At 27.3% G+C, this 27,724-nt stretch overlaps 1 protein-coding gene across 1 annotated transcript; it reads right to left on the reverse strand.

Moving 5' to 3' along the window:
- Nucleotides 1-1,223: 1,223 nt before the first annotated feature.
- LOC126900666 (uncharacterized) lies at nucleotides 1,224-26,589 on the reverse strand. Its single transcript, XM_050676552.1, has 8 exons — nucleotides 26,260-26,589; nucleotides 14,076-14,184; nucleotides 11,309-11,442; nucleotides 6,349-6,461; nucleotides 6,084-6,193; nucleotides 3,977-4,055; nucleotides 2,900-3,421; nucleotides 1,224-1,848 (listed from the first exon to the last, which is right to left on the reverse strand). The coding sequence occupies exons 1-8, from the start codon at nucleotides 26,314-26,316 to the stop codon at nucleotides 1,650-1,652; spliced, it is 1,323 nt and encodes a 440-aa protein (XP_050532509.1). The 5' UTR covers nucleotides 26,317-26,589; the 3' UTR covers nucleotides 1,224-1,649.
- Between the last annotated feature and the right edge of the window lie 1,135 nt (nucleotides 26,590-27,724).

Below are 27,724 nucleotides of genomic sequence, written 5' to 3' on the forward strand. Positions count from 1 at the left end.
TAATTGTCATTACTTTTTACAAAAATTAACTAATCAAAATAATTTTTTATATTGAAAATCTGATCTTTTACCTGCCCACAGAGGGTGATTCAAAATGGCAATTTTTTTACAAACTCAACTTAAATTTTAAAAATGTTCTGGAAACACTGCATTTTTAATATATATGTCAAATTTAAGCTCATGTTTCATACTATAAATTAAAAAAAAAGTTGTCATGACGCTTATCTTCTTTATGCAAATGACTGCCGTAGTTAAAATACATGCTATTTTTGTATTCAAATTTTATTATTTTTTTTTGTTAATTTAAAAATACCTTATCAGGGTTTGCCATAATAATGAGTCTACCAATAAATATAAAACTTTCATGAATCTAACTTACATTAATTATAAATTTATACTTATTTTGATAATTTTGCCCCTTCAAAGTTAAGAAAAATTTAAAAAGTAGATTTTTTTCAACTTAACTTTTGAAAATCTGCGTCTTTTAAATATATATGTATATTAAAATACACCTTATTTTACGTACTAGAAATTAAAAAAAAAAAAAGTTTATATCAACGACCTTTTTTCTATGAGCAAATGGCAGTCGAAGTAGAACAAAAAATAGGCGTTCATTTTTTTTTTGGTATAATCCTACAATTTCTTAAAATTAAACACTATCTACAGATTTACATCGAAGCGTTTCTTATGATAATGATTTTAATCAGTGACACATATCATGTGTACTTGTCTCAACTATGCCATGTCCATACTGTCCCACGACTCCACTGTGCTACCGTTTTTTTTTTAGTGTTACCATTCCGCTTAAATTATGTAGCTCAAGATTAAAATGTAACTTTTTCTATAATATTTTTATAAAAGTTTTATAAAAAAGCCTTTAATATTAAATTTTTTTATGAATATAATGAAAATAAGATTACTTCTAGAGATCTTTTTTTTAATTAAACAAAATGTTGTCGAAAATTCTTTGGATCAATAATTAATAATTTTTTGCTGAAATTTCGAACTGGATAAAAGAGATGGTTAATATATTTTAATATTAACATAGGTATATCCAGTGTTAAATTTAAATATACTACTAGGGGACTGAGACTCCCCTGAAACAAAAATAATTCTCAAATCAACACTGGGTATGTAAGAAATTTTGTATTAGGTTTTTGGTTTGTATCTTATGTAATAATAAAGTGTAACAAGACATTTAAATCATCAAAAAGTATTAATAGTTGAATTAAACTAAAAATATATTGTCACATGATTAGTTATAAGAATTTGTATTATTTTACACAAAATTAAGTACAAAATCATATTATATATGCGAACTTTTTTAATATACTCTTAAAATCAACAGTAGGAAGTTAATATATAAAATACATAATACTTATACCTAAGTAAAAACGTATATAAATCAGTTATTTATATTGTATTAATAGCGACTATCATTTTGTCATTATTAATGAATTATCGTAGAAAAATAAAATGGCAACTAAGTTTCTGAGACAATAATAATACAATTAACTTTTTCCGGAGAAATACTTCACATTTATATTTACAGCAAATATATATAAATTCAATTGTGTTGGTCTAGTTGTGTTTGTATTTCTAGTAATCCAACTTTATCTCAATTAATGAAACATTTCATTCTTAAATATTTACATCTTTCCGGAATAATGTGATCCCATGTGTGATGGTGGTCCTCTCATATGCGGTTGATGCTTTGCCGTTCCCGAATACCGGCTACCCGGCCTAGAGTGTACAATAGCATAGTGGTCGCTGTTAGTTGACATGGACCTCGTCGAGTTCATCGTTGATCCTCCAGATACATATCCCGGTTTACCATTCAAAGAATACCTAAACAAATAACGGGTTATTTAATTACAATAACGATACATATATTAAACATATTCCGTGGGCAAATGTATGTTCTGATTGAAATGAAAATTTATGTAGGCAGTAGGCGGATGACACTGGTAAAAATTTAAGAAAACTATTTTGGAACGTAGATTAATAATCATTAATATTTATCATCATATTATAAACATAACTGTGTTTAAAGTCACACGTGGAAACGTATGATTTATTAAAATGCATTGAATAATTATTTCTATTAATAATAACACAGAATATACAGAATCGATACTAATAAAAATGTTCATAGTTGATATAGTAAGATCAGTAAATCAGTCGGCCAATTGTATTTAGGTAAATCAGTGAGACCAAATCCTTAAATTTAAATTAGCATATATAAATAACATATTTATGGGTTAATTTCACATTTGTATAAAAATTAATATTTTATTTTCATCACATGAGTAAAAACAATAACATTACCTAAAACAAAATAGCTGCCAAATTAGTTTACTTAAAGCGGTGTCCAAAGACTGAAAATAATAACCCTCCGCAACAGAAAATAAAAAACAAACAATATGACAACATATGATTTGATATCGTTTATATTTTTTGCGTAAAATAACACAATTATATTATTGATAATAACTATTAGAAAAATGTGTAACCAAAATTTTTGAATTTTAAATTGAACATTTAAACAGAAATTACATAAGGTGTTAAGTGAGTAAGGAATAGTTCGAATTTTATGAACAATAGAAACCCCATTATGTACTATTTGTTAACTCTATATATGGAATAAAAATGAATATATAATTTCTTGTTTGTTGTGGTCAATGAAAATTTTTTTTTAAATGTATAAATTTTTCTTGAGAAATATCAGTAACATATTCGACTTTGGGTTAAGTAGGCAAAAAACTCGTGTAAAATCACAGAGCTGCCTACATAAAAATGTGTAAATTGTGAGCATTTTTTTAAACTAAAAAAAACATTTAACGGTTTGAATAACATTATGATAAATTATTAAAAAATATATAACTATTATGTTTGTTACCTGGATCCATATTGGGAACCGTGCCAACTGCGATAAGGGTCGTAGTCTTCAATGATACTAGGTTCTTTTTCAATGATATCGGTACGTGCACAAGAGCACGTCATTGCCGAGCACAGGAATACATTGATTATCAACATAATCAGAAACATCAGTCCAAATGCTATGCACAAGTAAAGCAACCATGGTGGTCGAATACCTCCTTCAGAAGAATCGTCACATAAACCTAAACTACGAGGTGTCTCACCAGGCTGTAAGACAAATACACTAGTGCTTGCCAGTAGCGTCCCTTCTTCTTGCTGAGCTTCCCCTTTCACGTCTTTTGATTGCTGTAAGGCCAACGAGTTGCTGGATACATCATCGCAATCAGGTTCGGTGCATACACCTCGGCATACCTCGATGTCGCATTGGAAATGTAATTCTGAACTATCCGGAAACCGGAACATCGATGTTAATATAGCATCTGCATGTCCGGTTTTAGTATCATATATGAATGGTGTAATGACTTTAGAATTAATTGGACATCTAAAAACAATCAATTAATTATTTTTTTTAATTTTATAACTCGGGTGAATTAAAGTATTTATTCATGAATATTATTAAGCATTGAATCAATAAAATTATAAGCAATTAGGTTAAGATTACAACGAAAATCTTTATAAATTATATAAAACAATACGAGTATAGTCTTGTCTCAATAATATTGAGCCAACACACGACAAATATTGTTAATACGTTAGTCCTTTTTCAAATACTTATTATATTAAGTAAATTTTCTTTTATAACGATACTTTTTAGTTTTCGAATCAAATAAATAAAGGCAATAATAAAACTATCACGAAAAATTGAATTTTGACTACTTATTGAATATCATAAAAATATAAATTGTAAAGAAGAGGTTTGTGCCATGTTTATTAAGAATCGTGCACGCCTCATTGGTTTCAAAACGATGATCACAATAAGCTACTTAATTTTATTCATTAGAAATCATGGATCATAAAAAACCTCATGATTGTAGCATTTCAAACAGAGAAGAAGTAGAAGTCTATTATATAAGAAATAGCGATTGGGTTCACTTACCCGCGCTCGTTGATGAGATTGACGCTGTTGTTCTTTTTGCTAAACGCAAAACAATTCTTAACTCGTATTCCATGGGTTCCTGCAATGTCAAATATGAGAAGTTTTTGTTACATGCTTTAAGAAAATTATTTTTAGTCAAATTATTATAATTATTATTAGTATCAATATTAATCTAACCATTTTTATATGAATATATTTAAATCATTTATTTATTTTATTATATTGATAAAAAACAAATCGTCACAAATGCTAATAATCGAATTTTTGAGGGGGGCCTCGAGTCACCTCTAACACCACAACCAGCTCCCCGCCCAAAACTGTGTGTAATGTAATTCATACAAGCAAACCAATTTTAATATAATCCAAAATAATTTTTAATATTTCTTTCTTATTTGTTCTGTTGCTATCGTACTGACTAATATTAATATAATTCGACCGTAATATATGACATTAGATTATTGTATACAGGTTTGTATAATAATTAAATTAAATGAAGAGTGAATGTGTCAAACGTTCTATGTGCCAAAAAAGTGAAAAATTGTTTTATTTCTGATTTATGTTCTATGTGCCAAAGGCCACAATCTTGTATGTGTTTCAAATGTCAATTAAATTTTTTACTTGTACAAAATTGCATTCATAGATGGTGTTCGATATGTGAGACATGCCCATGTTACCATTGTTTTTTGTGTTTTCTGAACAAATATGTTTTTGGGACATAGAACGTTTGACACATTCACTCTTCAAATATTTTTAAATTAATTGCCCACATTCAAATATCAACCATAAAATACTATTTTTTGAGCTCTTTAGTATCTATTGTTTAATAATTACAAGGTTTAAAGCCTAGTTGACATTTATTAATCATCAATTATTAATGCAACTATAAAAGTAATCGTAATAATATAAAGATTAATTTTTCATTAATTAAGATGAATATCCATATTTTAAATTGATTAATATTTTGTTTTATAAAAATAAAATAACAATAATATAATTGTTGTTTTATTCTAAATTGATTAATTTTTATTATAACTATAACTTAAATAAATTATATATTCAATTATTTTTAATGCGTGGAAACAATTTGTACCGTTCATTTAATCAAAATAAAAATATACCCTAATATTTGGTTATCCTATTATTGTTCTGCCGTGCTAAGCGAAAACAGGATAACTCCAGTCAACATGATTTTTCAGGAACACAAAAAAACATTTTTAATAGTAAATCAAGATACCCTTTTTTCACAATGTATGAACATAAGTCAAAAGACGGTAACTCCATTATTTTTTATGTGATATACCAAGTTTTTGCTTAGTATTTGGATTTACCGTGTTTTCGCTTACAAAAAATCAAATATATTGAACTTACCGTATATTGTCATATTTTATATTAATTTTAGATGTTTTAATAAAAAATATACTATTTTTACATCAAAAATTGGTGTAAAACCACTAAATTTACCTATAGAAACAAAAAAAATTTTTTTTTTAATTTTGGAGTTATCCTGTTTTTGCTTAGCACGGCAGTGTTGTAGTGGAAGCATGCTCCCTATCCTATCACACGCACTTGGTTTTACTATTTTAAAAGTTTTTCAAAACATCAACCCATTTTTTTTTTTTTTAAATACGCAACTAATTTTATAGTAATTAAGTGTGTTATTCAAAAATTAGATGCAGATGTGCTTTGTAAATTGTTTTTGAGAAATAAGATTCATTAAAATAAAAAAAAATACTTTCATGGAATATACAATTTATCTAAAATAATAACAAGCCTTGGACACTTCTATTATTTAACAAAATTGGTAGCCATTTTGTAATAGGTAATGTTATTATTTTTACTGAAGTGATAAAAAATAAAAATAAATATTATTTAAATATACTTAATAATTATACATTTCTATTAAACACTTAAAAAACATTTTAATTTGTCAGAAAAAAACGTATTTAATTATTATTCAATTTAAAAATAGGGTAACTAAATTTAAATTTAGCTATTTGTCCACATACCAAAATAACTACTGATTTAATTAATCACTTCCTTATATTGACTATGTAATTTTTTATCAGTATACTCTGTGGTATAAAATAAACAATTATCAAATAATTACCGTCTGGTCTTGATATTTCAGCTCTCAACGTATACGGATGACTATATACAACTTCCTGTGTTCTCTTTCCATTCTCGAGGAATTTCAGTGACACCAACGATGTTTCATTTCTACGAAAAAAAGTTTACACACAAATATAACTATGACGTAATTTCAATTTAATGAGTGGTATGTACATTAAAATGTCTATTAAAATAACTGCATCATACAATCTTCGGTTTTAGTATTGAAGTAGAAATGTTTGATATTAAAATTGCATACATACTTGGAATTTTTAAATCCAGCTTTTCCACATGTAATAACATAAAACTTGTCGTCTGCAAGTTCTAAGGTTCTATGAATTCTGATAGCAATTGGTACTGATCTTTCTTCAGTTCTCTACAAATATAACAAAGTAATGTCATTACTAATACTATTGACTATTACTTATTTTTTATTCTTAATATGTATACCTGAACAATCATAATTATATCAAATGAAATCATTACATGATATATCAATTAACAATTTAATGTGATTTATAAATAGTTTAAAACCTTTGAAATTAGTGAACAAAATTATGTGAACATGCTTAATCAGAAAGTAAACTTGTTGATTGATGTATCGAGAACCAGCTACCAAAATGTTTAACAACGCAATTCATTTGGTTTATTAATATCATTAAAGCTAATTATGATACACAATTGTTTAACATAAAAACAATGATGTAACGTTATTCATAACATTAAATTAATAAACAAAACGTAGTAAACATTTCGTAGACGAATTGGTATCATTTTAAACGACGCTGCGTTAAGGTAACAGTAATATTTTTAATAAGAAAATAGTTCTGTTTTCTTAGTAATTTATAACGTTAAGCAGAAATTAATAGGATTAGACAAATAAAAAGGTTAACGTTAAAATTCTGTACGCATTCAACTTATCCAACTAGATAATGATATAATTATTCTTCTTAGCTTTATTTGTTTTTCCCAAAGTACATTTTTCTTGTGAATGTATTTAAAGACGTCTGAGTGTTACTTAATTTATAATTAGTCGCTCGCTGTATGTACAATCTTGCTACATTTTAAACAACTGGAATTTTTCTAATAGGTTTTAGTTTATAAGAACAATTATTTAGGTTATATAATCTTAAAAAAAAATACACTAATTGGGAGACAAAAGTCATAGTTTACATGGCATTTTTTAATCAAAATTAATTTGGTAAGATTAAAAAAATAATAAAGCAATAACAAATTTTCATCCCCATTCACCATTGATTTTATTAAATACAAACGCACAAAAAATATTTTTTCGATCTCATCTACAGATCATCTATTATTCATTAGAAATAACGTACACTGTCACGATTATACTATACTTTCCCTTCAAGAGGACTTTTCTAGACCGCAGTATTATCCAACCACAACCAATTTCAATATATTTTATATTTACACAATAATATTCTTCATAAATACAAACAAACAAATAGAACACCATAAAATTTCTGGCATTTAATATAACAGTAAATATTACTTCAAGCAAGGTGTTCTCACGGAGAGAATAGTTATGAAATTTAATAAAATTTCGTGTTAAAAATACAATTTTGATTTTGAAATGCAAGTTCAAATTTTTATAGGTCGTTTTCAAATTTGTTATTCAAATCGTTTTCAATTCAAATTTGGCATTAATTTTTAAATCATTCCTTTAGATGGGAGATTGGGTGGGTTTTATTATTTTTAGTCAATTGTTAATGTAATACATTAAAATATGCGTTTTTGAGGTCTCTTAGTTCAAAATTTATAATAAATTTATAAATATCCTATTAAAAGAGTTATTGATGGTGCTATTTTTATTGTTACATATTCAATAATATGTTGTTATACTTTATGAAATAATATGTACTGCTCACACTGTGTAACCCTATTAAAAAAACTAATATATTTTTACACATTTTTTACTTGCCATCCTCTAAAATGCGTAAAATTTTATGAAAAAACTTTTCCGAAACAAAACTTTTTAATGTCCACTCATTTTATAATACTTGGCAATATTAATATTGTATAAGTAATTAGTTTTACTTTTAAATTTTTATAATTTCATAATATCGCACAAAATATGTACTTCTACATTCAACACACAAGAATAAACGAGTGAATTATTTAGATAATGTTCAAAATCGTAGAATAATTATATTAACTCAAAATTAAATTATTAAACATAGTAATTTTCATTTGTTTTAAATAGTTTTTAAAATTTCAAACAAAGTCCATATTAACCATTTTAATTTATACGAAAAACTAAAATACTCGCTAAACTTTTTGAAATATGTTTAAATGTTTTAGCTTTTGTTAATAATTGCATAATATGTAATTTGAAATATGTGTAATACATTATTTTTTAGTGTCAATTTTGATACGAAATGACTACAGACAAACTATTACTTTAATTTAGAGATTATTACATATATAATAAATAAAACAAACAACAGAGTATAATTACATTACAAGATATAAGATAAAAATATATTTTCATCTTGCATTATTTATTGAAGATGATTTGTGGTCGAAACTAGTAGTTGCTAATATATTTATAATTATACTCTAGGTTGTTTATTTTCTTAACTACATATTAAATAAATAATATCTATTGCAATAAACAATATATACATTTTTATTTTATAAAATAAAAAAAGAATGAGAAATTATGTAACTATCATATAAAAACATTGTAATATAATATATATTATATTATATTTACATTATATTGCATCATTTTGTCACTATCATACATAAGTAATGTTCAATAAAATAAAGCAAGAAATATATATACATTATTTTTTTCTAGACAACTGACGAAATACTGTTATTGTGTATATTTGTTCTTGCAATTCTTAAAAAAAAAAGGAATGAATTGGTTCATTTCTTTTAGTCAGAAAAAAACATTTGAATGAATAAATTCATAGAAAAACATTGAAACTTATTGACACTAATGACAGTATAACTTAATTCACAACGTGTCGTTCTTTTATGTAGGAAATAACTAGATAATAATACCAATTGACTGGTTACAGTAAATAAATAGGTAACTGATAAACATACATTTGTCAATAGTACACGCTTGTTGAGGTTGACTTTGGTGTAGTTTATTATTATTATTATTTTTTTTTTTTTTTATTGAAAATCTCCTATTTTACATTATCTGTACATTATTTTATATAATCATTTTTGTTGGTATTTTAGTTTTATGGTAGAGATGAAGAATTTTAATCTACTTCCAGAAAGCAGTCGGTCGGTATTAATATATACTGGTTATTTTATTCAATGTAGTGACATGATCGGTACTGTGCTATGAATTATAACACAAAAATACAATTTATAATGAAATATATTAAATAATATAACCATATTTGTCTGAATAAAATATACCCTAAATGTCAACAAAGATTGTAATAAATATTTATAAACCAAAGTGAACAAATAAATAGAAATATACAGAGTGTTCAATAAGTCAGGAAACGGGTTTCTATTGTTCTCATTGTTACAAACAATGAGAACAATAGAAACCCGTTTCCTGACTTACTGAACACCCTGTATAATCATTTTTGTTGGTATTTTAGTTTTATGGTAGAGATGAAGAATTTTAATCTACTTCCAGAAAGCAGTCGGTCGGTATTAATATATACTGGTTATTTTATTCAATGTAGTGACATGATCGGTACTGTGCTATGAATTATAACACAAAAATACAATTTATAATGAAATATATTAAATAATATAACCATATTTGTCTGAATAAAATATACCCTAAATGTCAACAAAGATTGTAATAAATATTTATAAACCAAAGTGAACAAATAAATAGAAATATATATAAAACAAAATATATAGAAGGTTGATCAGTAAGTAAGGAAACGGATTTCTATTGTTCTCACTGTTTGTAACAATTGACCTGTATCCTTACTTATTGAACACTCTGTATATTAAAAGTATATAGATAATTTTTTTATGAGATATTTATTTATCGTTTAATCCAAAATTACTTAATTTATGACAGCTTATCGTCAGTTTATTCTCAGTAAAAATTGAATTATTTATTCGATATACATGATAACAAAAAAAAATTTTATTTTAAGAAAAATCTAGTTAACAACGATAAATCTATCATTCTGTAAATAGAGTGATTAATTAATAATAATACCCCCCAATTTTTTCATAAAATAATCATTTTTTCACAAAATGTACTAAAATATATCTCTTTCATCTACTTTAAAAATTTATAATAATTTAAAAAGTATTGCTTCAAAACAATTTATTGACCAGTCAATCTTTTGTTAAGTTAATTTTCCATCCAATAGTATAGAAAAATTTTAGGTACCCATTTATTTATCTTTCGAAATTTGCTCGAAAAATTATCTTAAGGATTAGTTTCTTTTTAATTAATTTGATATATATTATGTATTATAAAAATAAAAAATATTGAATTCAGTTAAATTTTGTGAAAAAAATGGGGATATCATTCTCAATAAACCACTCTGTATATAATTTTATGATTATATTATGTACTAATTTTTTTATTTTATTATAATGTTTAATCGAGGGGCGGACTAGCACTCAGAAGTCTCGGAGAGGAAAGCTTTTAAGTAATAAAAGTTTTTTAAAATTTTTTGTTCATTAGGTAAAAAAAAACAAGTAAATCTATGTATTACATTAATTTTCTTCAATCGAAATTAAACCTCCACAATAACTAACATTGATCTTATTTCATAACAATTCTTGAGGTTCTAGGAGACTTAAAATGGTGTTTATTATATCTAATGGCGATCGTCTCTTTGAACCTGCTCTCTTTCTTATCCGAAAAAAAGATGTTTCATTCGATTCGAGTGCAGGTAGCACCAATATCGAGTAGCGGTAGAGTCGCTGCTACACGTAATAATAATATTATGATTGATTTTAAACGAAAAGAATAGCTGATGTCGTATAACTATTGAACGGTATTTAATAAAATGTGTATCAATGAAGGAAGGTATTGTTGACAAAAACTGACCATGAAATTGGATATGTAAGTCGTTTTTTTCACATAGGTACTCAATTTATATTTATAATAATGCACTAGGTATGCTACTTTTGTCAGTTCAACAAACGGTATTTTTGATATTTGATAACTGATGGATTCATAATAGAATTTAAGAGATCGTTTATTGTGAACAAAAATTAAAATATATTGTAACAATATACAGTACTTACATTGTTGGCGAACACACCACAGTAGTCTGAAGTCCCTTGGTTGGCAAATAGATTGATACTAAGCGTGGTAAGTTTGGTACCGTTGCCGTAGCCTAAGCAGCTGGCCGTTCGGTGGTCTCTGGCGTGCACAGCTCCTGTTGAAAGAATATTATACATTAATAATATATATTGTTATAATATATTTTTTTGAACATTTATTGGTATTAATTACTATTAAAATATTAGTTTTTATTTATTCATGATTTTTTATAAGTGACAAGCTTATGAGCTGAGTTATGATTTTTTGTCTCTCCTTTTTTACTTTAATCATGAGCGCAACTAACGGGGTGATGCAGCACCTCCAATCAAATTATGTGAAAATAACTTTTACTTATTTCATAAAGAGTTTTTATTATCAGTAGCTGACAGTAAATATATAAAGTGAAAAAAATGTTTCAATCAATTTAAAAACTGTTGTGGTTATTTTTTCATTTACCAAAAATATGATGATAAGACGAATTCGAAGTTACTGAATAGTATATATTCAATAATATTCTATGGTATTAAATATATGGTATAATGATCTATATATTTAATAAAAGATATTAAATATATAGACGCGCAACGTTATCGAGAAAACGAGAATTTATAACATTAACTTAAATAGTTAATATTTTCTGTGATAAAAATCGAAAATTGATATTAGCATAATATTTTATAAGAAAATAAAATCGTTTATTATTTTAAATTAGCTCTTATTAATTAATTATTTAATGAATACTATTGAGGGGTGAGGGGTTTGTGAGTATTACATAATTTCAGCTACCCCCTGAATTTTTTTCTTTAGTTGCGTCAATGCTCTAGTACTAGTAACTGGCATAAATAAATCATTTATAATTTGATTACCTTATTTTAGAGAATAATAATGATAATATAATTTAAAAATCTTAATTATACTGATCTGTCTACTTTATTTTTTTACTTCCAATGAAAATGTATTATTTATTTAAACTTCGAATCCGATGAGCTTTTGACAAAGACATCATTTTAACATCTAATTATTTGTTTAGTAACACAAATATCAAGTTATTTCTATTTATAAAATTTAAAATAAGTCTGCTTTATTATGTCCACACCAAACTATTTTTATTTTCAAGCTGATTTCAAAATGACCGAAACTAATGAAAAAAGACAGTATTTTATGTGACGTAGAAGTGTGAACACAGTAAAATATCTATAGCGTCAGGGAAATATCTCAGCATGGTAATATTTTATTAAATATAGTGTTTGAGTATAATATGATAGACATATACATTACTATACCTTAGCTTTAAATTTACTATTAAACCTTAATTTGTTTTTTAGAGCTGAAATAAAAATTTAACTAAACGTGTCAACGATCATCAATCGAAAATGACTCATTTTGGTAACAAAGGAGTGAATGTAAATACCTGAATAGATAAGTACTAAATCATAGAATTAACTTTTTACGATGCTAACATTGTGTAGTGGTAATTTTTGCACATATATACCACAATGAAAGGTCATGTTATAATTTACTCTGTAATTTTTTCAATCCGATCTGGAGGGTTATCTATTGTATGCGTTGAATACGATCAAGTTTAATGATATATAGCAAACAAACATACAGTTATTAAATGTCGATGATATTGTTGGTTCGCTTCTGATAACAAGATTTATGACTTTACAAGTATGTTATATGAACACTGTATATTATATGAGGACTTTCGATTGACGTGCGTGGGAGGAGTTGTCCATAACAAGTATATAGTGCGTTCAACTTTTGTTAAAAGTTATTACAAAAACACATTATACTTATTTGAAGGATCGTAAATAATAATAGGGAATTAGAAAAAATTCATACAACATTCTAATTATAGTAACTATTAAAAATAATTCTGTTTAAAAAAGCTGGACAATTATACACATATTATTCTACAAAAGTAATTTGCATAAAATAATTGCAACGTTTTTTAATCATTAAAGAATATTTATCTATAAATAAGGTTATCATTTAATAAGAATAATTTAAAGGTATATGAACTGAAGGTTTTCAATTAATTAGAAAAAAACATTTTATGAATATTTACTACTATTATGAGTTTATATAATTTTTATAAATTACAAGTACACCATTTTCTTTAAAAATTGAACGATTTATAAAAATAATTGACAATAAAATAATAATATATCCATTTATATTTTTTAATGTTCATTATTCAAACATAAACGAGTTTTTTTTAAATGTGTTTATTCATAAAAAAATCAGACAAAAAATGTCAAAACCTGGTCAGCCCCACTCTGTATATATGTACTAATTTGCTTTTGTTGTATAAATTTTTATTTTTTTTTTTACATTTACTATGTTTACTGGCACATTTAATTAATACAAATAAATACTATTTTTATGTCAACTGATGTGCACAATGAATAATCAATGCAAAAGTGCATTGTAAAAATTTAAATGATCTGTTTTAAACAATTGAAATTTTGTAGATAAAAAAGTGAAGCAGTTACAATGTAATTTTTTTATTTTATAGGACTCAGTATTTAGAGTACTAGAATGGCATATTTAATGTCCTGACAAATTTGTTCCGTTAAAAAAAAATAGAAAATACTAATGTGCATGACAATTGTGTACTAGAATCCAGTACCATGTATCCTATTCCCTTAATTATTGTGTAATTAGCTTATATTTTTGCATAGTTTGCGTAACAGTATGTAAAAACATAATTATGATTGTAAATTTTAATTAATGACAACTAACCGAAGAAAGGCTGGTTTGTGGCAACTTTAATCGTCATGTACCCAGCTTTGCATGTCGCCGTAACGGATGGTATGAACTCTTGTTCTACAAGAGTTTGCCCATTAATCGCCTGTAAAAAAAAAATATTTATTGGTTATTACATAACTTAAGTATTTTACCTTTCAAATTGTCATATCATTAATATTCATACAATTTTATGAATTTCTATTTACAACTTAGTTAAATTATTTATCAAAATTTAAATAAACAATAGACAGAATTGTGATATATTACATACTTGAGCTTTCAAATACACTTATTTGTAAGCTTATAAGCGTTTTTTTTTAATTTATAATGTGATTTATAATTTGTTAATCATATAACTTGCTCACGAATTTAACTAACAACATTTGTTATCACTCAAAACATTCTGCTATTGAAATTAACATTGCACGTATTGTTTTTCAACGATTTATTGTTATGGAAATGCATTTTTTTTATGCGCCATCATAAAAATAAACGGAAGTTTGATTTACAGGAAAAAAATATCTTGTGTGCTTAACCATTGTAAGAACCCAGATGGGACCCAATGAGTTCAAAGACCGCTAGAGAATACAACTGGAAAATAGGTAATTTCACGTGTAGCTTAAGAGAGTTGAATTAAATGTATTGAAGTGATGACCAGGTCTATGTGGACATCATACAGATGGATTGCTCAATTCCTATTCCTACATTTTTTACCATAACGTCATGACATTATATGCTGCGTATTAACTGAATTTTTATGTATACACGAAGAGAAATGCAGTCAACGCTTGTACGTATACTTTTATATGAGTAATATATAATATAATGGTGATATTATTCAATTGCGGCAGCAAGAGATGCAGTGGTCCACAAGGCGGCCTTGGTACATTGCAGCTCAAATGGAGAATACATTATACTCGCCAACCTTATAAACGTCGAGACGCGCTGACCACCTTTTAAGGCTGTCCGCCATAAACTAGCGTAGGCGCTTTATTACATATAACACACAAAGCCCGGCCGACATTCATCACAGAAGTACTGATTTTGTCGAGTACAAACGCACACGGTAAATTTCTTTTAACACGCCATTAGTAACTCCAAACCTGCCAATATAATAATAACTGTGTTGAATTCAGATATTCCATGTAGTCTCTAATAGATTTATCAAAAGTTCACGCATGAAGACCATTCAGTTTTGATTTAATGGGGTCGATTTTGATGTATCTGCGGGTTCGCAGACTTAATTAATAAGGTAGCGACTTGCGAGCATTTGAATACAACGAACTCGCGAACAACGTTGAGGAATTAGGTTAATGCTGCAGAAGATCCCCATCGTGTTGGTTAATTAAACCCTGCAGGTTTATATTATAATCGTAAACTATAATGTGATCATGTGTCGACTATCGTATGCATACGTTTGTATAGGCTACGATTTCGATGGCTATAAAATGGTGCCGCGAACCCGTAAATTATTATCTTCACGAATTCTCTAACACAAGTAACATATCATACAGGAATAGTTAAGAAGAAAAAGTATATTAAAAAAAAATTAGGTATTAGATGGGGGGAACAAGGCAAGATAGTCAGATTTAAGCTGATGAGTGCATCAACTAATATCGAAAGAGCAATCAAGCGCACTTAATAACCCGTTACCTATGGTTTTATGCGTTTACATCAATCAGAGATCACCTAAAATGCGGTCTCATTATCGACAAAAATCACATCTTGTCAAGTACTTGCCTGAAATACCCATCGAGAACGACCACAAAGCAGTACGCTCGATCAATAACACTAATTATCCCACACTGCTCTCGGAATCGGTACAATATCTCTATTCCCTCAAAGAATAATCAACGCATTCGAGTCGTTTATAAGTTATGCAGAGCAATGTTAACAAGATGATGGATAGTCCGACATTCCCCACAGTCATGTAAATTAATAAACCAACTGGCTCCTACTTTAGTCTAGAAATTATGTGTATTCTTTAGAGACTTATGGATACCAGAAAACATGAGACACACGGTTTAAACACTGAATGCAATGCAAACAGTTGCTGTTCGCGTTACAAAACTAGCGTTGATGTTTCCAACAAAAGGAAAATGAACGGCAGAGATGTAAACGTGTGTAAAATTTTACATCAATCATGTATTTTGACATTATTAAATACGAAAAACTTTGATGAAGAGTGTATATCCAGCCACGGGTGAATAACACCTCAGCTATTATGATGCGTTTGGGCGATAATAAGGTGTGATGGACAATGGTGTAATGTGATTAGGTCCTTTAAAAATATTATCAGGTTATTATAGTGCTATAAAACACTGGTACATTAACACGAGCTTAATGTGTGCGGAAAAACATTACATTAATTTAGCCTAAGCGTCATAAGATTTAGTAATTAATAATATATAATAGAATAATACAGTGCGTCTGATATTTAAATAAGATAAGAGTATTGAACTTTCAGCTGGATATTGTGGGTTGGACAATACAAATCCTGAAACGATTTTTACATGGGATTTGTCCTGTTATCTGACAATTAATGTTACATGCAGCAACACTACTTGTTATCAATATAACAAATAAATTATTTCTAGCAATACTACGCACATTCTTTGGCTGAAGAATAGGATACTGCGCGAATGGTCTAAATAGGAATGTCAACTGCCCGCAATTTATCGACCAGCGTATAATTGTATAAGCCGTTCCCCATTATGAAGTATACATAATACGTTTTTTAAAGGACAGCAGGGTCGTAGCAAAAGGCGATTAAAATATATTCAGACTCTGAACGTATTTTTACTACAAAAAAATAATATCTATTACTAATAATAAAAAAATGAAAAGTAACTAATCAAGGAAAACTTTAAAGTTTTTAGCGATTCCGTTAAAAAATAAATAAGTAATACATTTCTAAATATTTGTACCAAGCAAAAATATTTACAGTTAAAAATTGCGATCATCAACGTTATGATCTGCAAATAGTGTCGGTTTTCAAATTTAGCTATATCACATACACAATATTATATTTCATTGTGATGTCTGATAACAATATTATCTATTGTAACTGGATTGGAATGTCGGCGATTCCTACTATTATTCGATGGTCTTGTTGTCAAAAAATTTATTACAATTGAATTTCTATTACAAAATACAATAAAATGATTTATTATAGACGGCAATCAATTTGTTTTAAATAGTAAGTCTAAGAGACGTCACGAGGTGTTGTTTGGTAATGAGTGTGCACTTTGATACATAACTTGTACATGAGTTTTATAGGTGTTCGTTTAAAAAAAGTATAATCCTTTTGTTGAAATGACTGCTATAAAAAATTCCCGTAAACAACCGAGGCTGGCGCTCTTTGCCATATACGATTCTAAGTAAACTAAACAAGATTTTATAATAGCGAAACGAACGTTCTTAGAGCTTATGTCCAACAAATTAACATCTTATGTCTTTTAAATGTATTAACTGATAAAGCATAAAATGTTAAGTAGGAATAATAAATCTAGTGATTGCTTTCGTATAGTTTTAAAATGTTTAATTTACTTATAATGTTGCAGTCGGTTTTGCGATCAAAAAACTCTACGGAGTTGGGTGTTTGACTTTTTAAAGTAATATTATTATAGTAATACTCATTTTAAGTATTTTTTATTTAATAATTTTGATTGTTCTGCATTTCAGATGTTCATTGACGTTTTACATTGATAAATGTTTTTATTAAATTTCCACGTGAATCCAATCAAATTTTATATGGTAAAAATGATATATCCACAAAGTTGTTATGACTTACGGTTGTACAATAAGCAGAAAATTAATGTTCTTAGCAGTTATTTTTTATTATTGCTGCTGGTTTATTGACGTTTATATTCCCTGGACCACATGCTATTTTATAAACAGAGTACACATTTTCTCAAGTGATTGTAAACTATATTTTTTAATGTATGCTATAGAATTTCTTTTTACCGCATGATATTTAACAAAGAATACTCATATATTATAGACTATTAACTTTTGTCTGAAATTCACAAATAAATAACGTTTGATCACCTAGTTATGAAAACTGTAAATAAGGAAGTGTAAATTACATTTTTCTCACGCATAGGTATTCTTTAGGAAATATAAATGTAACAGTTATGGGAAATATATTAAAATGTATGTTATTAAAAAAATTGTATAACTATATTTTTAAAAGAAATAAAAAACGGGACTATTTAAGTGCAATTGTTCGTTTTATCACTAAGCTGGATAAGTAAATATAACTGTTTAACTAGTAGTTTTTTTTTACTGCGTACCGATTTTTTTTTTTAATAAGTTGTTAACTTTAAAAATTATTATACTTTATCAAAAAACGACTATTACATGTAAAAATGAACGCTATCAGCTTTTCGTGGCATGTGCTTTAAGTTTAGTTTTTCTGTGTGGGTTGTACAATGTCCTTCCGCTCAATATTGATACATTTCATTAGCCTGGTTTCAAAATAAAGTGAAATCCTTGGTTCTTGAAATGACATTGGTCCCACACATGCATCGATTTCTAATATGTTACATTGGATGAAATACAATTCAAATTTGAAATATTGTATTGGTACAAAAACACAACGCCCATAATTTTCATTCATTGTAATGATTTGTGACAAAACTTGCTACTATTCATTGAGAGGTTACCATCAACATAATGGTTACTCTTTGTAGATTCAGGAATACTGCGGTTGTCTAATTAAAGCTATTTTCAAGTGTTTTTTAAATACCAAGCATAGAATGACCGAGAGGTTTGGTAAAAATTCAACCAACAATTGTCCGTTTCTGTTCCGAGAACAAGAAATAATATTAACCTAAATGATTTTTTAATCTTAAAATAAGTAAATTTATTTTAATGAACTCTTCGAGTGTTGATTTGGTTATTAAGACCAAGTGTTGGTTTGCGAGTCATCAATATTTCTACATATCGAACACATTGGATATGAAGAATATATATTGCATAATGTTTAATACACTAACTATGGTATAATAAAAACTGTTACAATATACCATAGAAATTTGATTTATTTGTATAAGGAATAATTAAAAAAGGTAATCCAATAGGATTTTTTCTTTAAATCGTTTCTAAATCATATTTCTGATGATAACATAAATTTGTAAAATGTGTGTATTGAAAAAAGTTCTCAGTGGACTATTTGCTCAAGGTAGTATACTAAACTGAACTCCGTTAATATGAGTCATTAGCGCTGCGTATCTGAATATGAGGCGTACAAACAATTAAACGAACAAGGCGGATATTCTTTTATTTACCAACTTGGGTATCTTGTAAAAATGATCTCAATACGTTACTGTATATATGAAATAGGTTCTGGTACGACAATAAATCGACTATCTGTAGAGGACAAGTTTTTTGTGCCCTTTTGGTGTCCATTACTACATTGTCGTCACTGTAAGTACACGTNGATATTCTTTTATTTACCAACTTGGGTATCTTGTAAAAATGATCTCAATACGTTACTGTATATATGAAATAGGTTCTGGTACGCCAATAAACCGACTATCTGTAGAGGACAAGTTTTTTGTGCCCTTTTGGTGTCCATATACTACATTGTCGACACTGTAAGTACGCGCATACTGATAAAATTGCAATACTCGTTATCGTATGTTACTTGTTTTGCACGAGACGCACAACACTTAAGGAGATTAATATTTTATTAATCACATTCAAACGACAACATTAAGGTGTAGCGAGATCAAATAGGAGTCTGTATTTTAACATATTTACTTGTGTAATAACACTATACTCCAGTGGTAATTGCGTTAAATATCATAGACAGGGCGGATTGTATAAGATTAATTTTTGTTTTTTAACCAGCCATGATTGAAAATGCGCAGATTTTATTGCAACAGTCCATGTCATTACTTACAAGTCACACTACTATCGTCGCGGCCCAGTGCTCAGTATGTGCGCCGCAGTACAGATAATAACACGAGATACATTATGTATCTATAGCGTGTTTCGAACGACATGTGTGCGCAATAGACAACAACGACCGAACCATCTGTAGAATACTGGCACACATTTTATTTTGCTCATTATGCAACATAGCAGCGCATTTCTCTCCGCAGTATTAACATTTCCTCCATCAATGGTGCTCTCTGGGGGGGGGAGCTATTAGTGATTACCGATTCCTCGTTCGCATAGTTTCTTTTACGGGTTTTCATAACATAGGTAAATGACACTAAAACAAAACATATTTTCTTCATATAAGTCGCAGTCACCGCTACATTGTTTTAAATATACGCATACGTTATGTACTAAAAAATCATCAGCTGTGTATTTGTAGAGCTGACCTCGCATGGAATCTGTTTTTAAGATGTAGGCTGATAATACATCGTACTCTTCCCTCGTAATGTTAACCAAATTTTATACTGCATAGACAGTGAACAACAAATATTACAACTTATTTTAGAATCTTGTTATTAGTGGGCAGATGTACGTAATCAACTAATACTGTGGTTTAGCTGTTACTTAAAATGTTTACCTAGAGGCGCAAAACGAAATTCATAAATCAATACTTATCGAACTGTAATTTAACAACATATTATTTTTAGTAATAATAATTATTGCTATAATATTACTAGAAAATTATTCTCGAGTGATATTAGTAAAACTGAAGCATTACAACTAACAAGATTTCAGAAAGGGTAGAGGAAACTTGTGGTCATTCCAGAGAACTTATATTGTGCAACATACCTAAAAAAAATTACCAAAAGTAACCAACAATTACATTAGTGTTTACATAAATAAAACAAAAGTTAGCAGAGAGTGAAATTTAATTGATTATTTTTTAATTAAAGAATGTAATTAAATCATTTTTTTTTTTTATAAAAATAAATTATCTTGAGTATTGAATTGGAGGTGAAATTTTGATTTGTATAGGACTTGTAAGTACCTAATCTCACGCTAACTTAAAAATATTACGTGGAATATTAGTTTCCTAATAATCCAATTTGTCTTCTTCCAAACACAAAAAAAATTGCTTGTTAGTAAAATGAGTTAGGAGAATAATATACTTTTAACTCAAATTATGAATTGTTTCGTAAATTATAGAATTATTCTAAAGATATATATTTATAAGAGAATGTTTCACAGCCCACCACCATAATTATGCCCTAATTATGAAGTCAAAGCATTTCTTACAATAATTCAATCCGATAGGCATAGCATTGTCTATCGTAAGTTAAAAATTATTTGTACGGCGTCTGNAAAGATATATATTTATAAGAGAATGTTTCACAGCCCACCACCATAATTATGCCCTAATTATGAAGTCAAAGCATTTCTTACAAGAATTCAATCCGATAGGCATAGCATTGTCTATCGTAAGTTAAAAATTATTTGTACGGCGTCTGTACATTAGTCCTTACATTAGTCCTTACATTACTTATTATAAATATGAGTCATAGTATGCCTGTAAAACAAAAGTCAATAGTAGAATAAGAATTATTTTTAGGAATATGCGTAAGCCAAACTTTTAGTTATTATTTTTGGTATTTTTAACCAGATTTCATTATTTTTTTATAAAATCAGAAAATAAAATTAACTATAAACAAATTATTTGTACCGATTGTTTCTTTTACTTTTAAACTATTATGATTTGAAGTTGTCACTATATGATACTTAGATGTAATAAGTTGCTTTATACTCATCAATTAATTGATCACATATTATAATGAACACATGAATTAATAGAGAATGTTAATTATACTAAAGTACAATCATAATACCATTTAGTTCATTGGTAATAATTAAAATTATATTCCTCCCAAAAGACACATTTTTTAGAGGTCAAATAAAAAAGCTACATAAACTATTCATTACATCGTCACGCTTAATGTTTTTATTGATGAATCCGGCCGAGCAGGTGCTAAATATCTGACACAATTTAGTACTCAGATAATTGAACTTCTCTTAGAAGTATTACAGTCAGTATCAAGTTTTTGGTATAGTATCGATAAACGATTTTGTGACAAGTTTATATATATATTTATAGGAGTGGAAAATACAGAATCTTAGAAATGTATTTGAATCACTCATGATTTAGTTTGAACTAAAATGGATTTTTTAATAACATTTGACCATAAAAAAGAAATATCGAGAAAAAACGACACAAAATAACTCAGAGATAACGAAACTGAAAGAGCGGCGAGATTAAAATCTTAAGAGAAAGCTGATGAAGGAAAATTGGGGAGGTACGACACGTGATCGAGATAAAGTACTATAAAGAAGCGTACGTGTGGGACTTGGAAATATTCTAAGACATTTTTTACTTTCAAATAAAACTAAATAAGATTATGAAAACTAAAGTTGACACATTTTTTCAGTGACGTATAGTATTGGTAATTTTAGACGAATGGCCAAGTCGCAGGCAACAGAAACGAATTACACGGAACCACATTTTTAATAATAACATTATTACGATTTTGACATAATTCTTACTCATCCGGAATTCTGACGTTGTTAATAGTGACGACTAATGCCGCTACACGAGTACAAAGAGTTCGTTATTATTTTTCATGAGAATCATAAAATGTATGTTTACTCTTTTACAATTACGTGATTACATGCATCGATACGTGTGGTGGTCTATTGATGGTAAACGAGTCATATTTGTTAGTGCAACCGTCGTAGTAAAAATATCTGAGCATGTGCTTACAGAGAGCAAAAAAATAAAACGTTTTTCGATCTGCAATAGTATAATCATTAATTTTCCTTGCAATACACTACAATTTTGTGATTTCCCGTCTAAATGTATATCATTAGTAATCGCGTACAATTATGAATGTGGTTTCCTGTTCTAGTAAAAAAAATTAAATCAACCTTAATCATTTTCGAGGACGGTAGTTATTGCAAAACAAACAAATATTCATGTACTAAATCGTTAAAACATATTTAAAAGAAAAATATAACTGTAAAATTTTGTTTACTTGATTTAAACCTATTGGAAACAATATTCTTAATCGCATAAAATGATTTAATTTTAATTTCTTAGGACCCATGTAGTTATGAATTAATTGTTTGCGACAATCTATAAGAATTCAACCGATCATTAATAATTATCTATAAAGAAAAGTCTTCAAATAAAATTTGAAATGGTAATTTCAGATGTATTTATTGCCTATGCTAGTTTACGATGACTAAGTTATTCATATAATCATTAATAATTCCGCCTAATACCAATCACACAGCATATTAAACAAATGTCCTGTTTATTTGTCGTATTATATAATACTTAATATATTATCTAGGCATAACTGTAATAATTAAAAATAATAAATGTTAAAAAATTGTCTATGTTACGAGTTTAAATCTTTTAGGTACAATGGCGACAAAAAAAAACTGTAAATTACTGAATACTTAGATTTTTTATTTTTGCTACATTTTAAATTTAAATTTCTATTTCAAATTAATGATTAGTTTTAAATGTGAGAAATATAAGTAAACGTTGGATTTGAGGATTTTAATTAATGGTAATGTAGAGAAAAGTTAAAAAAATTAAATCTTAGAGTTTTTGCAAACTATAAAGTATACATAAACCTGATGTTTTATATGATAATTAGTGATTTTTATGCGTTTTTTTGTATGCTTTTAAATAATTGAAGTGCATTGCAATAATTATTTAGCAGTTTATATCATTGTGCATTTTTAATATTCTTGTATTAAAATACTTCTTTAATAAGACGAAAAAATAAATTAAACTATTGATAATTATTTTATGCACACAGTAGTTAGAACTGAAAGTTAAATCATTTTTAAAGTCATTACATTGGTTGGCATTGAAATATAAAATTAAATATTTACGAATATTGCTTTGATGGATTTGGACACAGAGAATTTTATTATTATGCTATTCTCTTTTATTAATTGAATGAAAAATGAACGCTAACACTCGCATATACCACTAACACTTTAATTTTTTTGAATTTATACTTATTAAATTATATTAAATTGTTTGATTACTAAACGTTAGTCATAGTATATTTGCAAAGCTAAATCATGTAATACACTAATTTTGTGGTTCCACTCTATATCCCGTTCCTAAGTTTACAATCCTTCCTTGACAATTTCTTTATATATTTGTCTTACCTTTGTATGCGCAGTATAAAATGTCACCAGTTTCAAACAGCTTTGATTTACTAAATTATTGCAAAATTAACCTTGTTATTATATTATTATAATACTGTCATATGAATTATAATAATTACCACCAGCAGTTCATAATCAATTAATTTTACAAATCAAACTTAATCAACATTTGTTTAATACAGTATTGCCTTGTTCATTCGAAATTATAATTGAGTGAAAAATGTGAATTTTTTAATTATACTAAAATGGTAAAAATAAAATTGATACTATTATGGAAAAATTGTTACTTATTTACCATGAACTTGAAAAAAACAACTACTATTTCACATAAATTGTAATATTTCAGTGTATATTATATTAAAATAGATTATATATTGTATAATCTCTTTTTAGTACTGGTATAAATTATACGTGTTTATTTTATGTTTTACCATTTTTAGATCCGTTTGAATCCGTACAGGGTCATCAATAAAGATGATATTTATGTACATGGTAAGATTTAAATAGGAAATAAATCTTTGATATCATTTTATTATTTTATACTTCTTTTTATTTCAAGAGATGTGTAAATAAGTTTATAAATTAAATTTTTTTAATACATATAAATAAATGTATGCATTTACTCCATGTCTAATATCATTTTACGCTTAGTTGTTGATTGTTTTGTACAATTTTTGATTTATTAACTTTTCGTTTCAAAAAATTGCATACAGAAATAGCTTTACATTGAATCATTAAGATAGTCTACTTCGAATGGTAGTTTATATTCAATAAGTAAACGATTGTGGAAATTACAAATGAAAATGATATTCATAATGCTTTTTTCTATTTTAGTAAACAGAGGCAAATTTATACATTTTGATTCACCAGGAAATTGCATACTAATAATTAATGTAATATAAAAAATTTCCATCTCCTTAAAATGAACTAAAAATTATCCGACAGAATTAAGAAATCACACAAACATTTTTCTTTCAAATTCGCCCCTGTAAGTAAATAAAATTCTATGACCATATTTATCTCCCTAACTTGAAATTAATACTCATCACAATTAATATTAACGCTTGATGTAAATTAATTTTATTTTCATTATTTAATTTCAAAATTATTACTTATTTACCCCATATCAAAAAATCTGGTATCATTTTAACTACTAAAAATAGATATTTTCTATGTTAATGAAGGCTAGCCTACAATTGGATTACTAATTTAATTACAGTATCGGTAAGTTCTATATCAAATATCAACAAAATTCAGTTCATATGCTGAAATAAGTCAAACAATAAATTCTATTATTGTACTAGTATTTTAGGGAATAAACAGAGCACTGTTATCAAGCCAGACAACTACCGTAATGATAAATTGACGAATGGGAAAAGATGACGAATTCAGTATTTCTTAAAGTCAATCATACATAACATCACATCCTTTCTAACATAATAGCTTATTGAGTACACATTGCTACTCATTAGATTAACACATAAGCGCTTACGTTGTTTTTAGTTGTGGTAAAAAATTAATTTTTAATATATTTTTTTGATGTAATTTTTGAAAATCAAAATTTTAGGTATTAGCAATCTAAAGTAGATTTTTCAACTTACTCTCTTGAATAAACTGAAAGTATCTATAGATTCATATGAAACCTATTTCTCTTAGAATAATTCTGGTTAAAAAGTTAAACAATGGTATTCATCATCTTACCCCATTACTTAAGAAAGATGACAAAAATGACAATTTTTAGGGAAACCATATTACGTCCCTTGGAAAATGAATGTGATAGTAGACAAATTTTATGGTATTACGCAAGATATGGAAAAACTTCTCATGCGAATTCCAGTTTATAAATCCATTCACAAAAAACATAAATGAATATGAGAAAAAAATTGTTTTTTTACATTTTATCAAGTTAATTATTAGATTTAATGAAGGGGCTGGATAAAAGGGCGAGTTTTCTAGGATTTGAGCATGTTTGGTTCCGTTTCAAATTTTACTTGATAACAAAAATATAAAGAATAGCAAATAGTAAAACATTGATATTATGACTTACCGAAATACATATTCCAAACAAAAATATGATATGAATTAAATTCGCCATGGCAAGCATAGTAAGAGACTTTAACGAACGAATTTTTTACTATTTAAGTCCGAGGTATCCACGTATTTCACATAATATAATCAATTTGATTCACGAAAATCTACACAACTATATGGATACAATATTTCTTAACACAACATTAAGACACTTCTAGCGATTTTAATACTAAAGGAAAACTCGATACTAAACAAGCGGAATCCGATGACAGACAGAGCTCATCAAACGGCTGTTCATTAGGTACTAAGGACGTCTAACACAACACGGCACTATAGTAGAACGACTTGTGGCGAGTAGGCGAGAACAGTTGTGGCGGAATAGNGCTGTTCATTAGGTACTAAGGACGTCTAACACAACACGGCACTATAGTAGAACGACTTGTGGCGAGTAGGCGAGAACAGTTGTTTAAACCTTGGAATAGGTAGAGACGCAGGTAAACCGTACGCATGCGCTCTATACATTGTAAATGGCTTATAGGTGTGCAATTGTTTTTATTTATCTATTTGGATGAGACAGATGAGTGTATACTAACTATGTACATGTACGCGCGCTATTGAACGCCGATTTAAATAAAATAATAGTTGACCGGAAGGCCGAATGAAAAATATGTGGGTGGACAGCCATATGAATCAGTTCATATACACTTAAGTTTAATTTTTACTTCATAAATATGTTTATACTTTGGCGAACCATGGACTATTAAAAGTATAAATATTGCAATTTATAAACATAAGTTTCGAGATACCTCTTATGATTTTTCTATGTTAAATAATACATGAACGTACCATTTAGAATAACAAATGCAATTTAAATAAAAAAAATTAAATGTATAACTATTTTGATAAGTAAAGCAACAATAATCAATAAAACGTATTTCTTTAAATAGCAAACATCATAATAAAAATAAAAAGTGAACGTTAGTATAAATTATAGCCGTTACACATTATATAATTCTATCGAATTGTGGATTAATTTGAATTTCAAGTTTATTTGAATAGTAAATAGTAAGTGAAAGTGGGATTACTATTACTAATAGAATCAAAAACACTAGCCGATTTGAAATGAATACAGCATATATACATTATTATTAATTTAAGTCTATTGTGATATCTTTGAGCTATTATGATATTACTTAAAAATAAATAACTGAATAAAATCTATAACTACTTAGTATTTTAATCAAAAATTAAAATGCAATGTTTATAACAAATTTGCATAGTGTTTTAAGATCATAACAATTCTTTATTAATTATATTAAAATTATAAACATCTAAGTAAAATTTAATATGTTATTTTGACGAGCTCTATATAAAATCTAAATAAGCCTTCTTTTTCTCCCTTTGCGCCCAACCTAATTATTTGGGGTAAAATAGACATAAATGGTAATAAATAATGTGCATATTCAAGGTTTAATATTTTT

Source organism: Daktulosphaira vitifoliae, unplaced genomic scaffold (genome assembly GCF_025091365.1).
Source record: "Daktulosphaira vitifoliae isolate Bord-2020 unplaced genomic scaffold, ASM2509136v1 Scaffold_3, whole genome shotgun sequence".
NCBI lineage: Eukaryota > Metazoa > Arthropoda > Insecta > Hemiptera > Phylloxeridae > Daktulosphaira > Daktulosphaira vitifoliae.